Raw genomic sequence first — 16,603 nt, 5'->3', positions numbered from 1 at the left:
ACTACAGCTTCAGGAAACCTGGTCAATCGATTACAGCAGATGTCCACTGCAACCAATTGGATTAAATGATGAGGATGCTTGCGATGAAGCGGCTGAGATTGGTCAGTAGAGACAAGCTAATCCTCTTGTAAGACAACACTCCACCACATGTCTCACAAACACTGCTGCTTAAACTACAAAGGCTGGACTTGGAAACTCTCTGTCATCCACCATATTCACCAGACCTTGCACCAACTGCCTACCACTTCTTCTGGGCTTTTGACCACTTCTTGCAAGGAAAAATACTCAGTTCTCAAGCGGTTGTGGAAAAAGGCCTTTTGCAATTTCATGGCCACTGTCTTTCCAGGCTTCTTTGCTGCTGGCATAAACAAGTTACCATTAAGATGACAAAACTGTGTTAATAGTTTAGGCGCATACTTTGATTAATTGTACTGCTTCTATTTTGAGATATAATAAACTACAGTTGTGATTCCAAATCAGACATTTCATATTTAATGACCTACTATTTCATCAGTTTTTCTTGGTGCTCCAATCTTGGGACATACATACACATACATGTTGCAGGACTTCACATCTTTAACTCGATACTGTAATTAGTATGTGAAGGCTAAGTGGGTTAAGAATCAGAAACTCCTGTTAGTTTGGCAGAAACCTTTGATTAGTAAAATTTATTATTTAAAGCATCATATAAAATAGCTGTTTACCTTTTTGGCCCAGGTGAATGAAGAAAGTATGGCTAAATATAAAACAAGAAATATTTTATTTACTTTCTCTATATTTTTTGAAAGAAAGCTTATTTATTCATTCATTCATACAGATGGACAAACAAACCTTGGGGCCAGTAGTGTTTACAGTAATTCTTCACTTAACGTTGTGGATAGGTTCTTGGAAACTGACTTTTAAGTGAAATGACATGTCATAGGAACTTAACTCTTGTTTAAATCAATCAGCCTATGGTAAAATTGGTTTCATTATATAGTATGTTGTTTCACTTAAAGTCACAGTTTCTAACAACCTACCAAGGATATCAATTGAGGAATTACTGTATTTTATTTATCAAGTTTGTGAACTATTTGCTATAGGTATATTATAGACAAAAGGCATAGGAATATTTTCCCCATTTTCATTGCCGTATCATTAATACTTTGTCCTTATATCACAATTTTTATGTATATTACTATGCATTCTTCAGATGGTGTAGTTTGTGTTGCTAGTTGCTAATCAATTCCTTGATTTTCTTCATAATTGTTTATAGTGATCTAATAGCCTTCTGTGAAGATATGTTCAAAAATATTTGTAAATTATTAACATTTGCTATTCCTCTTTTTTACTCTGAAGCACTTCTCAGTTTTAATTTTAGAAATTGAGGAAGTGCATAAATGTCAAGCACTAAAAACAATGTTCAGGTAAAATTTTAGGAGAAGCCATATAAGTGTAATAACAAAGTGGCAGTTTACAAAGTAAAGTAGTAGTAAAAAACAACAAATTCAAAAGTCTTCAGAAGATTGAAATCATAATGTAATTAAGTCACATTTATGTCACCAGTGAATAATGCATTATCCTAATCTGACCATAGAATTTTGCATATCAGTTAAAGAAAAATATGCAAAGGCTTTATTTCAGTATTATTTTTGAATTCCCCCCATATAAAGGAGTTTACCATTAATGGATATTCTCCAGATATTAATATTTTGTATATGTCTCTGTAAGCTCTTACCTCATTATATTAATATTATAAATATGTATATATTTATCTGTTTCTCTTCTGGAATATGGATTACTTTACCTATTTTAGAATACCTCCCTGCTAGCATGATATCTACACATTGGAAGTTATTCAGTCAATACTTGTACGTAAAGGAAAAAGAATAGGTTTAAGGTTACATTAAATAAAAAGACAATATTGTAGATCAGTTGAAAAGCCTTGAAATGTCTTAGTCCTATCCATGTTTTTCTCAGAAATATCTGTGATTTTTTTTATTCAAGTATCAAAGAGTTTTTATCATTCTTAGTAGCTGAGAATGAGTCCTAAGAATTCTAAGCCTTACATCCATTTGTTCCATTCAGTAGTTATGGTGTGATTTCCTTAGCTTTTCACATTCTGATTTTTTCCACTTAATTTTGAACCATTTTATTTTGCTTTTATTATTTGCAGTACTACCAGCACTAACCCAGAGTCAGACCAGGTTTCTCTTTATTGCTCTTTTAAACCAGGAAACATGCATAGTGATCCCTGATTCAAATTTTCTCTACCCCTAAAGGAAGTTGTTTTAGGGTAAGATTTGAGAATTCTAAATTAATATTCCATAATCTTTATGTCTCAATGGAAGTTTCAAGTTTTGAACATTTTTACTTTTGGATAACCTAAATACTTCTACATTTACATATAGGTTTCACATTGTGGTGCTTCCTGCCAGCCAGCAGATGTGTTTTGGGAATTTTCATGTTATTTTATAAACAGCAGTGTTTGGTGATCATTTAACAGGTTATTGCAAAATGCCTCTAGTATTTAATAAAAATAAATGTTTTACAAAATTAATGTAGTTAAAACACAGAAAACATTATGTATATAAAATCCTCACATATGTAACTTTACTTAGGTGGTCACTGGACTTAACCTGGTTGACAGTGAATATGTGAATGAAAAGAACAGAATTATAAAACATTTCATAGCTCTGTAATATATTGTCAAACATTTGTATCTAAGCTAGTAGATGTGATGAGATATATTCTGAGTATCTCTTTTGTAACTTTTTCCTTATTCGAAAATTTTACATAACTATTGTCCATGCTTTCTGACTTAAACACAGTGTTTTTGTTTTGTATGCTTAAGTTTTCAAGCTTACTTGTGCACAAAGATAATTGTTATTTTGTTTCCCCTGACTGGTTTTTGGTGAAAGCAAACCTGGGTTATTTCAAATATCATTCTTCAAGATCTTAAATCCGTTCATATATTCATTTATTTAGCAAATGTTCCCTGGACAGCCGTTGTGTCCCAAACGCTGTACTAATCTCTGAGCTAAAGAGAACGCTAAGACACAATCCTTAGCCTCGAGAAGTTAAAATTAAATCTGAACGTTTTATTGAGGGGCATGATATTAATAGTTACTTGAAATGAGTATCCTGTTATCCTTCAAATTTAATTATGTATGCTAGACATTTTTTGTTACTGTCTACTTCTTTGGTTGGACATGCTGATATGAAAACGATTTTAAAGGCTGCATGACTGCCAAGAAACTATGATAAATCAGTCAGAGTCTAATAGGAAATATTAAACCCTGGCCATAAATCAAAATGTGTTCAGCATTTTTCAGCAAGTCATTCTTCACCAATTTTTCCTTACATTTGGTGCCCTACTTTGGTTTAATTGAAATTCATTAGAGACTTAAATTTTATGTAATTAACAGAAAACTTAAGAAATTCGGGGTAGCAGTGTCAGTTAGTTGTTACAGGCTGCAAGTGGTTACTCTTTAATTGGTGTCATAATGGTCTATTAGTCATGCCTCCAAAGAGGTGTCAGATGCTTTTTTCTCCTTCTGAAACATCTGTGTTATTTAATATATTAAATAAGCAAGCAAAGTTTGCCCAGAATACTAAATGAGATGAATAATCACCTTTCTAGAAGCATTCTTTGAAGCAGTATTACTCTGAGTGCAGCATTTCTCTTCTACCCTTAGCAATAAAACCTGGAGAGTTGTCTTTTACTTCCACATGTTAATGGGATAGGAACAAAATATCTTCTCAAGCCTGAACTTCTCCACATCTTCCTTTTTGTAGTGATGCATTATATAGCACTGATGCTGCAGTGTTACCACATGAGATGTAAAGTAAGGAATTGTTTTCATTCTATGTTCTTTCTAGCAGTCTGGAAAATGCCATCTGAGCTCCTGAACGGCACAAACTCTAAACTATATTTTTGAAACCTTCCTTCCAAAATAAAAATGGATATCTCTGTCAGTTGGCTATGCAGCATGTTTTGAACTACTGCCAAGGACTTTAAGTCAATTTAAAATAAAATTAATTTTCCTGTGATTATTCTTCCTGCATATTTTTTGAAATGATTTAAATTCACAAAAAAGTCAACAGATGAAAACTAGTAAGCTGTGATTTTAATATGACATGATTAAAGAGATTTATAAATGTTCCATATATAGAGAGTATTGTTGGGAAAAACGTGTAGTTATCTAAGAGAGGTGAGCAACAAGCTCAACTGATCACATTTAAGGCAATGAGAAATAATCCTTTATTGTATTTTCCTTCAAAGGTAACCAACCTTCAGATTTCTAGCTTCAGTGAAATAACTTTAGTACTACAAGTAAGAAAATAATGTTCACCTTTAAGAATCTTTTAAATTGATACTTCTGTCTTTAATTACATAGTGTCTGTTTTTGTGTAAAGGGGATAAGATGTTGGGACTTACCTTTCACGTTGGGAGTAATGCAGAAGCTGCTAGAGTTGTTGAGAAATATTGCAATGATGTCATGAACTAGAGGGATGCACTAGGAATGAAAAGAAGGTGACAGATACGAGAAAATAAAGTCTTGTAGAGAAAGTGATTGACTCTTGAGTCCAGTGACTAAATTAGAAAGATGCTTATTGTATTGTGATGTGCCTGGACAGTAACAGATATTAACACTTCAGAAAAATTTCATCTGACTCTGACATGAACCTTTTTATAGGTGTTTTATAGTTGATGCCATTAAAGAGATAAACTCACAAAATTCATGCATTAAAATTTCAAATTGGATTCAAGCAACAAATATTTAAAAGAAAAAAGCTCTGTGTAAAAATATATCCCTAGGAATTCTGTAATTACTAAGACAAGTTTTATTTCTTATTAAAGAGCTAAAACTTTTCAATTAGAGTAAACAGAACATTCACTGATTATAGTATTTCTTTAATTTTGAAACTTGTAATTAGAGCAAAATGGTTTAAGTTTTTTTCTGTTTATGAAGTAGTAACAAAAAGCAATTGTTAAACCTCATTTGAACCTAGTTTATGAATCTGAGATTGAAGAACCACTGGATCCTGATACAGTGGTGTAGTTTTAAATGATTAGGCTCTTAAAACAGACCACCTTGTTGTAATTTCCTGTTTAGTACTATTTAGCTGTGTGACCTTCATCAAAATATGTAAACCCTCAATTTTCTTATTAGTAACATGGGAACAATAATTGTATCTACCTCATAGGATAAAATGAGTTAATATTAGTGTTACAACAGTGCCTAGGATTTTAGTTATTATTATCATTAATAATATAATAAATAATAGCTTTGAATTAATTTATCTCACCTAATCTTAGGGACATCTTTGTCCTTTAAAATGTATGTTATTTCATTATTCTCTGTAAATAAGATTCAGTGAATTGTCCAGTGTCACACAATTGTAATTGGTGGACGTGGAAGTCTAATCCGAGTGTTCCAATTCAGAATGTTTGTGCTCCTTTCTGATTCATTGTGCATGTTTTTGTGGGCCTCCCAAATCAAAACTAGAGGACACTGGTTTTCCCTTGTCCATCATAAAAAAACAGCAGAATCAAATATCTTTCCCACTCTGGGGCATTTCATGAAAAATTATTAACTGTCCTCCTTTATTCATTCATTCATTCAACCAAAAGTTACTGGGATTCTGTGGGAGGTACTGTGCTCTGGAAATGCTTAATATGGACCCAACCTATTCTTGGTATATTTATTTATTTGTTTATATATAATTATTCCAAATATAATTGCCATGTTAAAAAAATTGTGCTAACTTCTAAGATACATGAAATACAGCAAGGCAATGTAAATTATAAATTACTGATAAAAAATTAAACCTACACATACAGTAAAACTATAAAATGTATTCCAGGTGAGACTTACGAGGTCCTATATGTTCCTAAGGGCCTTCAGTGTATATTGTATATGTGAGAAGGTATAGAGTGATTGACCTTAAGTCAAAATGTGTCTATAATAATTATTCTGAAAACAAATAAATTATTTTTATATATACAATGCTTATCTTAAAAATATTTAAAAGGAAGTATTTTAAGATTTAGTATGTCCATCTTAATAATATTTGAACAGAATATAGAAGGTGATTAATAAATCATGGTGATGATGAAGATGGTGATGAGGTAGTACTATGATTATTCAGATTTTTACATTGGGTTTTTATGGGGAATAGGGTACTTGTTATGTGAAGATTAAAAATTTTTCTATTTTTTGTCAATATTAACTTATTCTGAGTTTCCCTAAAGTTATATGTAATATCATGTAACTTGTATTAATGTTGAGATGTGAGTCTGCATTATTTTACTGTATCATGAACGTTTTACATAGTTAAGTTTCATCTGTGTAGTATTTACTGATAACTTCTGTATCCTTTGCTTTGAAGATATTTCTTATTTGAGGAAGTGAAACCTACTGAGTCAATTAGAAGAGATGGAGTCCTGAGTCCTTCCTCTTAACATTCACAGAAAGTAAAAATGTTGGGGACTAGAAAAGGAGTTATTTATTGGTCTTTCTTATTGATTAACACATATTCTTTGATTTTGCACTAAGTAACATTAAGAAACGTTATTGTAATTACTGAGGCAGAATCCTGATGAGTTATATGTCTGTTGAAGTCATTCTTCATGTTTATTCAATCAACCATCTGACATAGACTAGGGCAGAATAACCAAGGTTGCATTTGAGACTTTATGGTTAAACTGAATTTGCATATGGCAGCAGTCCATTTATAGATAAAGAGTGATGGATAAAGTCATATTAGAGTAAGTATCACTAAAGAGGCACATTCAGTGTGATCTATGTTTACAAATCAAAATGAATGTTCATTGCAGCTGTTTTGTTGATCTGGCAAGTAATATAAACTCTCAACAACAGATAAAGCTGAACAGAAAATAACCTTTTTGTGATATCTTCTCTTACAATAGCTACTCTAACATATATCAGTAATTTATATAACATTAAATTTTCAGGTACGAGGGATAAAGAAAAATCTAAATTCAGTTTTAAATTAACTGTTTCCTAGTCTTCTTGTACTATCAAGATCTTATTGTTGCTTTTCACCTCCTCCCCCTTCCAAACTCAATCTTTTCAGTTATGCCTTATGAGGAAATGGATCATAGGAACTAGAAGTCATTCTTAACCAAAGCAATACATAAACTGACCATGGAGGTTCTAAGAGAAACCTCTGTAGCCCAATACAGTAGCTTACACATTCTGGCCACTGTACTCAAAAATAATACAACTTTCATGATTTCAATTGAGTAGAATAATTTTTAGTTATGATAATTGTATTGTAGTTAGGTCTTTAAAAGATTTTTTCTTTTCAGTTATACATACTAAAATATTTACAGATGAATTTATGTAACGTGTAGGAGGTGCTTCGATATATTACAAGGGTAGAGAGAGCAAATGAAGGTATAGATTAAAATGGACTGGGTGTGGATTAATGTTGAAGTTTGATGATAGAAGCATAGAAATTAATTATACTTTTTCCTCTAATTTTGTATATATTTGAAATATTCTATTATAGTTTTTTAAATGCACGAGTAAATGAAGTATCCGCTTAGAGCTCAGAGAACTGCTTTTCAGACTTCATGCATTAAAAACAGAGAACATCAGCTCTTTCATAGCTTGCTCTTATATAATAGAACTACCTTTTTGAAATTGTATTATATAGATCTGTAAGAAAATTCTACTATAGTTATACAATATGGTTCCCTTTTGACTTATATAAGAAGCAGATTTTTCCTGGATGATAGCATATATTGAATATGCTTTTAAATTTAATATTCTTGTTATCAAAAGATAGGAAATTTAGATTTTCTTAAATATTTACTCCTGTGTTGAAAAATATCAATGTGAGGATGTTATTGAAAATAGAGCAGTTAAGTCTTAGCTTTATCATCTGTGAAATGATAGAGCAAATAATATTTGAGTTGTTTTAAGCCCACCCAGACCTGAACATATGTGGTAATAAACATCAGGGGATTCTGTATTGACATGTAGTGTTTCTTTACACTACCTTAGTTCAACAATTTTACTGTTCCAAGTTTCTTTTTTTTTATTTTTTGACAATTTGTTTGGCAAGGGAGATACTCAATTTGTTGATCTGAGTGAAGTTTAGAAAGAATAAACTACCAATCAAAGAATCTGCCACAAAGTAAATGCTCAGTAGTTGTCTAGTGAGAGGAGAGTGAGAAAATTATTCCACCACTGATCCAAGTACCACTGTGGGGCGTGTAGATCACTAATTTCCCATTAAACCAAGTGGATAGTACAGTCCTGAGTTAAGTACTGAGCCATTTTTTAAAACATGTTAGTTTTCTTCATTCCTTGTCTCATCTCTAAAATGGTGCTAATTCATCCCATTTGTTCCTTAAAATGATGCTGTGATTTTGACTGTTTTTAAAATAACATGCTACTAAAGCCAGAGAATGGTGCAAAAACAAAAATAGGGTGATGGCTGTCATATACCATCTATCTCTAGAAGTCAGTGTTATCTGCAGGGTGAGAAGATAGTCTTATGCTCTTTCTCTACCAATGGTGAATTTTTAATGTAATTAGTTTTGAGACATGAACTTGAGAGAATTAGAACAAAACCTCTAATAATTACCAGCAAATGAATTTCCAGCCCAAAAGTACTTGCACAAATCTTTTTGTAGTATCTAGTTTGAAAGCAAGATAAGGGGCAAAAACTTAATATGTCACAGAGTATTATATTCCAAATGAGCTGTGTCAGAATGATAAGCTTTCAGGACAGATGATGGTTTCTGAATATAAATTCATATACTTTACTTTTTCCTACTAATTGCATATAAATCAAGATTTTTAAATATGGAGGCAATTAAAACCGAAATATTTAGCCATAGTTAAATATGCATAGAAACTTTTCCAAAATGGGTTTTTAAATGGATTGTTCTCATTGATACTACTACTTTATTTATTATGAATTTTTATCAAAATGAACTTTTTACAGAATGTTTAATTAGCACTGCTGTCTTTTTGTAAAGAGGAATGTTATTCAATTTCCATTTTTCTGCATTACTCTAAAAACTTGATAAATTAGAATTATAAGTGAGCACTGAGAAAAATAAAGAGGTTCCTTTTGTTTGGCAAAAGAAAAAATAACTTTTTAAAAGAAATTTTTCTTCTTGGGAAATTTGAAATATTGAACTTTTACGTATTTTATTGGCTTCCTGTTCTACTCTTGGTACCTCTTCAAGACAAATCTTCCCCTACCTCTTACCCCAAAACCTCTTTTTATAGTTGTAGAACATTGGCACTTCTCAGTACTGTTTGTTTAGGACAAAAGCCAATCAGTGCATTTTCTGTGTTTCCTTAGGAGTCAGACGGGCAGGGCTGCCCCTTCTGCCGTTGTGAAATAAAAGGAACTGAGCCCATAATCGTGGACCCCTTTGACCCAAGAGATGAAGGCTCTAGGTGCTGCAGCATCATTGACCCTTTTGGCATGCCGATGCTTGATTTGGATGATGACGATGATCGCGAAGAATCTTTGATGATGAATCGGTTGGCAAATGTTCGAAAGGTAAAGCTAGAAAACATGGGTTTAGTTATAGTGTTGTGAAGACATGAAAAAGAAATAATGCTGTCACAAATGGAATATTTGATTTGGGGAAAAAAACCACAAATGCACGTTAGCCTGGGCCTACACAGGGTCAAGATCATAAATATCATTTCCTTCCACCTCCACATCTTGTCCCACTGAAAGGTCTTTGGCGCAATAACACACCTGAAGCTGTCATCTCCTATAATAGCAATGCCATCTTCTACAATACCTCCTAAAGGACCTACCTGAGGCTGTTTTACAGTTAACTTTATAAGTAGAAGGAGTACACTCTAAAATAACAATAAAAAGTATAGTATAGTAAATACATAAGCTAGTAACATAGTCATGTATTATCATCACTGTATGTAGTATACAACATTGTATGTGCTGCTTGTTTATGCAACTAGCGGTGCAGTTTGTTTATGCCAGCATAATACGTATATGTGAATCATGCTTAGCACTACAACATTACAATGGCTGTGATGTCATTAGGCAATAGGAATTTTTCAGCTCCCCTGTAATCTTACCGCAACACCATCATATATGCGGTCTGTCACCAAAATGTCATTATGTGGGACATGAGTGTAATGTTGACAGACTGATAAAATCATAGACTAAAAGAGGACTAGACTCTATCCCGGGTATTCTCACTGACTTTAAATTCATGATGAGAGGTGATTAAAGTGCTTGGGTAGAATTAAACATCAACTAATGCTGGCGGTAGCAAATCTATGGAGAAAAATTTAAGAAAGGGAATTATTAAATTTGGAAATAGTGAAACTGAACTTGAATAAAAATATTCTTTGTTGAAGTGTAGAAGGAGTATCTGATAGAATTATTTTCTTTTTTTAATGTTTTTTATCTCAAAATATTAATTAAGGGGATACAAGTGTTTTTGTTACAAGAATATGTTGTATAATGCCAACGTCAGGGCTTTTGGTGTGTCCATCACCAGAATAATGTTCATTGTACCCCATAGGTAAGTTTTTATCCCTCACTCACCCTCCTGCCCTCTCCCCTTCTTGATTTCTTGTGTCATTTATATTGCTTTGTGCCCACAAGTACCCATCTATTAGCTCCTACTTATTAGTGAGAACGTATTGTGTTTGGTTTTCCATTCCTGAGATACTTCACTTAGGATAATGGTCTCCAGTTCCATCCAAGTTGCTGTGAAAGACATTATTTCATTCCTTTTTATGGCTGAGTAGTACTCTATGGTATATATACACCACATTTTCTTTATCCACTCATGAATTAAAGGGCACTTAGGTTGATTCCTCATCTTTTCTATTGTGAATTGTGCTGTGATATACATTGAGTGCAGTGACTTTTTGATAAAATAACTTCATTTCCTCTGGGTAGATACCCAGCAGTGGGATTGCTAGATCTAATGGTAGGTCTACATTTATTTCTTTGAGGAATCCCCATACTGTTTTCCATAGAGGTTATATTAATTTGCAGTCCCAACAACAGTGCAGTATTCCTTTCTCTCTGCATTCATGCCAGCATCTATTGTTATTTGACTTTTTAATAATGGCCATTCTGATGGGGCTAAGGTGGTACGTCATTGTGATTGTAATTCCTATTTTCCTGATAATTAGTGATGTTGAGCATTTTTTCATATGTTTATTGGCCATTTGTCTATCTCCTTTAGAAAAATTCTGTTTGTGTCTTTTGCCCACTTTTTGATGGGGTTGTTTGTTTTTTCCTTGTGGATTTGTATGAGTTCCTTGTATATTCTGGACATCTGTCCTTTCTTGGCTGTATAGTTTGTGAATATTGTCTCCCATTCTGTAGGTTGTCTATCACTCTGTTGATTATTTCCTTTGCTGTGCAGAAGCTTTTTAATTTAATTGTCCCACTTTAAAATTTTTTGTTGTTGCTATATTTGCCTTTGAGCTATGTCTGAAAGAGTGTTTAGGTATGCCCTGCTCTGCTGAGGCAGCCAGACAAGCAGCACCAGAGAGGGCTGGCAGGCAGGGTGCTCCGACTCTGAGCACCCTTGGTCCGCTGCAGGCTTTTAAGAGGAGAGGCGTAAGCCCCACTTTCTGTGGAAGCCTTAGTGTAGTGGACGTGCCGACAGAGGTGAAGCAGCCACTCCTGAAAGTCTTGGCTCAGTCATCCCTTGGGGCACCCATGCCAACTCAAGTGGGATCTTCCACTCGGCAGCAGTTTTTTTGAGTGGGAGAGGGGAGGAGGAGGAGAAACGTCTGAATGGAGGCACTCTGGTCCACTTTGTCCTTCTCCCCAGAAGGCAGCCCACCTGAAACGTCCAAGCTCTGGGATCACACAGTTCCCCCAGGAGACCACCGGCTCTGGTGGCCATTGCAGTCTGGGCAGATGTTGATAAATGTTTGTATGGGGGCCAATGACACGAAAACTGAAGGGCTGAAGCACCCTGGGGAGGACAAAGGCACACCATGGGTGGAAATGCAGTATGGCACCTGCCATCTCAGCTTCAGTCTGTGGTGGCTGGCAGTGACCCCTGAAGGCTGACTGGCTGGCACTTTGTCTTCAAGAAGCTCCCAGTTCACTCACAACAGTAGCTTTTAGGGTTGTGAGGATACAGAAGTTCTCCAGCAGCTCAGGAGCCTGCTGACTAGCAGAGGTGAGAGGGAATGAGAAACAAAACCCCCACCTACCCTTTCCACGGGACTCCCAAGTTTCTTGGGGGTTGATCTCTGCTGATATCTTGCTCCTTCTTGTTCTGCTTCGCAACCTCTTCCCATGGATCTCCAGTAGATTCTGGCACTTTTCCCTCTGAATTACACCTGAGCTATGTTTTTTTCATCTAAAATTTTTACTTCTTTCTGGGATTATCTGGTGACCTATGTCTCTGGTCAGCTATCTTGGCCCACCCTCCTCAGAATTACTTTCTTAACAGGAAGTCCATCATGCTGTTTGGCCTCTAAGAGGTCACATAAGATTTACCTTTGTGAATTTACTATAGTTGGGGTTTGCTCATCAATATTGTTGACTCAGAAAATTGACCTCGTCAGTTCACTGAGAATGGATGCTACTGCCCAGTTGGAGTTTATATAACCACCTTTGAAAAAAACTAATCAATGATCCAGAATGCTAATTGATTAATTTGCAGACCAGAAATATAGTGGTCAAGAGGGCTAGACTTACAGATATCAGGTTATTCTCTGTTTAGAAAGATATATGAAATTCAGATCACACTCTGAAATTTTGTGGTCTCAAAATCAGTGACATGGAATTGAGTAGTACGGAATGGTCTCCAAATATGGTGCCACTCTTCCTCCTGACTCAGCTGGACATGGCTAATCAGTCATGGCACTCCTCCCCACTGAGTTCACACTTGCCCTACACTGCGTTTTCAGCACGGCCCTAAAGATCATCCACTATGATTCATTAGATTTGTCAGGTAACATGAAACCTATTTGCCTTTTAGGTGGGGTGATAATAATGTGTAATGGCATCATATTGTATTCACCGTATGCATCTATCTCTGTAGTAGCAAAACACTTGATGCTAGTAACTAGATGAGGCATTTCTTTCAGTTATCCCTTCTTCAGGGCTGTGTATGAGTTTGCCTCTTAAAAAACTCCTGCATTTTCTTTGTTCCAGTGTTCCATGCTGACCAGACATTCCCTTAAGAGTTTTTCTATACAACTATTACATATGAAGAGATACTAACGTCACCAATGGCTTTTTCCAAATTTTGCTTTTGTCTGGAGTGATTGTTAATCTTCACCACATGGTTTTTCATAAATTTCATAATTTATCTCTCTGAGAAACTATACTTGATTTCACCCTTTAATTCCCACAACTACATTTAGATTTTATTAAGGTTATTATTAGGTTATTAAGTATCAAATGCCCGATTTCCTTAAGTACTAAGTTTGACAGTTGATATCTCTGACATTTCATTTTGACACTTCCTGTTTTATTTTTATTTTGAAGGTACATTCTTAGTCTCTCAAATGAATGCTTTGGCTTGTGATTATCTTTCAAATTTTTTTTTAGAGCAATTTTTGTGAAACTGTGGATAAGTCAAAAATTCATGTTATTTTCAAATATGAGTTCTGCCGTGGAAGCATTGCAGTGCAGACAGCTTGAAATATCAATGAAGTGTTTGGGAAGGATGTGGCTAATGAACACATAGTACACAGATGGTTTGAGAAGTTCCATTCTGGTGATTTTAATCTTTAAAATGAGCCACGTTAGTAACATGAGGCCAAGGTTGATAATGATGAGTTGAAAACTGTAGTGGAAGCGAATCCATCTCAACCTACATGAATTAATGCCAAGGCTTGACATTACTATTCCAACAATATTGGACCATTTGAAACAAATCAGCAAAATAAAGAAGCTGCATAGATGGGTACCGCATGAATTAAAAGAGTATCATAAGAGCAATTGTCTCAAAGCTTGCCTTTCTTTGGTGTCCTGACATAAAGGTGATCCATTTCTATACCATATTGTTATGTGTGATGAAAAATGGATTCTTTCTGACAATCATAAGCATTCAACATAATGGTTGAATAAACATGAGTGCCAAAACACAGTCCAAAACCAAATATTCATTAAAAAAAAGCTAATGATGTCTGTTTAGTGGTCCAGCGCTGTTGTTATCCACTACAGCTTCATGAAACCTTGTCGGTCGATTATAGTGGATGTCTACTGTAACCAATTGTATTAAATGATGAGGCTACTTGCCATTAAACAGCTGAGATTGGTCAATAGAGACAGGCCAATCCTCTTGTAAGAAAACGCTAGACCACATGTCACACAACCAACTAGTTTTAACTTTAGGAAAACCTGGAATAAAGCACCAGTTCTGTTACAGCGTAGTACTGGGATCCTAGCCAAGATATTTAACCTCTATCTCTCAATTTCTTCCTTTGCAAAACAGGACAATAATAGTAGCTTCTCCATTGGGTGTTGTATGATCAAATGGAGCAGCATCAGGTCACGGAAATCATAAATGTTTACTATTTTATTACCAATGTTAATTAAAATTAATAATACTATAACAAATATTCTAGAATACTTTCAATAATCTGACTTAGTGGAAATCATATCATCACCATGCATGTGAGAAAGCTTCATATGGGTAGTTGGAGATATTGCTGTGCAGAAGACATAACTTTGAATCATAGCTGTAACCCTGTCAGTACAACCAAGTGATGTGACTAATCTGAGCCTCATTTTCCTCCTCTGAAAAGTGAGAAGAATGATACCTCCCCAAGTTGTTGGGAGAGTAAAATAAATTATTAATATTGGTTTTATTGAATTATGGCCTTTTCCCCTGCAAACTAAAGATGATTTTGCTTTTTAAATTGCATATAAATTATTATATAAGTACCTACAAAATTTCCTTGATTTCATATCTTGTCCTGCAAAATCAAAAATATTTACAATCTGGCCCTTTAAGGAAAAATTTGCAGCCCCAGGTCAGGGGGTAAGCATTTAAAGAATGTTTATTGAATGCATGGATGATAGGGAATGATAGAAAAGAATTTGATAGGCATACCACAGCTCAAGTAGTTCACTTAACCTAGGTGGTAATGTTTTCTAGCTGTGAGGAAGGCATTTCAATTTTTTTTAATAAATGGGTTTTGTTCTTTCAACCATCCATGTTAGGGGGTAGAGCTTGGCCTTAAATGTGATTCTTTCAAGAATTTTGTGTACCTCACTGCTTGGGGAAAAAAAAAAACAAAACAAAACAGTATTTGCCTTCTAAGAGTTTGGGAAAAGTTGTGGTCTCAGCCTGCTTCCCACTGAATTAAGTTGAAGCTTGAGCCTCTTTAGTAGTGGCCCTGGCAATTGAAAGGAAACACTGTTAACACAAAGCGAGTAGCAAAATGCTCCAAGGTTACTGAGATGGTTCTCTCTGATCTTTTCACCCACTCCCAAGACCGTGCGTGTTTTGTGTTTCCTGGCACACTGATGAGCTTTCTGTGAAGGGAACTGAGAGATTTTTACATTGATCTCTCTGTCATTTATCCCACAAGGAGAAGAATGATGCTCTCAGGCATTATTGTCCCAGAAATTATAATTCAGTGTCTTATTTGACAGTAAACAGCATCATTTAATATACAGTAAGCATTATACTTTCCTATGGTAGTTAGTTATTTTAGAAATTTAAGGAAGTTGTAATTATTTGTTTTTAAGTTGAATCATATTTCAATTAAATATCTTTATGTCCACTGATCTGCCTCTAGTCAATTAAACAGATTGTGAATTTTATAGCATGTCATAAATCTCTGCCACTTAACTTTCAATAAAATATAAATTTTGGTATAGAAACAAGCATCAATTCTTTCTGAATAATTGGGAAAAATATTGCTACGACATTACGTTCCTATAATACTTTATATGTACTTCTATTTCAGGAGTTACACTAAATTGTTTTATTCAGAGGACTGTTTTCATTAGAAGGAAACACTAAGTGCAGGCACAATGCCTTATTTATTTTTGTGTTCCCTAGCACCTAAATGCAGTCAGTAAATATTTACTAAATGAACTAATAAATGCTCAATGCACATGTGCACACAAATGTACACATGTTTCTTGAGGGCAATGACATGATCTTATGCATCTTTTTATCTTCATTCCAATCTGAAGACTATATGTGTGTGTGTGTGTGTGTGTGTATACACACATATACGTATACATATGTATAAATAACATATTAAACTAATAGGTTTTATCCAGTTTTGTCTTACAGGAGCAGTTATAAACAAATATCTCATAGTTACTTTGACACAATAACTCTTCTACCTGAATTTTCACTCATTCATTTTTAAAACATTTCTTTCTCTCAGCTCCAAGAATGACTGTCAATTATTGTCCAGAGCAGAATGTTCCATTTTTTTAACCTTTTAAATGATCATCTCATCTTTCTTTTGTGAGTGGGTTGATGACTATATTATGAAATTGTTTCTGCCTACCTTAAGCATATTGCTTTCTTTAATTAAGTAGTGCTTCCATCATAGCATAGAGGACTGAATTGATCATATATTCCTATTACCATGGTAATATCCCATAGCTGGAGTTTATAAATATTAACATACCG

At 34.4% G+C, this 16,603-nt stretch overlaps 1 protein-coding gene across 4 annotated transcripts in view; it reads left to right on the top strand.

Moving 5' to 3' along the window:
- Positions 1 to 16,603, top strand: part of CBLB (Cbl proto-oncogene B) — a 194,905-nt gene that overhangs the window by 124,392 nt on the left and 53,910 nt on the right. For 3 of the 4 annotated variants that reach the window (XM_069472571.1, XM_069472573.1, XM_069472572.1), the window contains one exon: positions 9,334 to 9,537. In XM_069472571.1, the coding sequence (XP_069328672.1) occupies positions 9,334 to 9,537 (204 nt within the window). Of the gene's footprint in view, positions 1 to 5,763; positions 5,779 to 9,333; positions 9,538 to 16,603 lie in introns of those variants that run through there. The other variant, XM_069472574.1, reaches the window with a different exon arrangement.

The sequence above is a fragment of the Eulemur rufifrons genome, chromosome 7 (genome assembly GCF_041146395.1).
Source record: "Eulemur rufifrons isolate Redbay chromosome 7, OSU_ERuf_1, whole genome shotgun sequence".
NCBI lineage: Eukaryota > Metazoa > Chordata > Mammalia > Primates > Lemuridae > Eulemur > Eulemur rufifrons.
The sequence above is the reverse complement of the archived record's forward strand: the minus strand, read 5'-3'. Positions and strand labels throughout refer to the sequence as shown.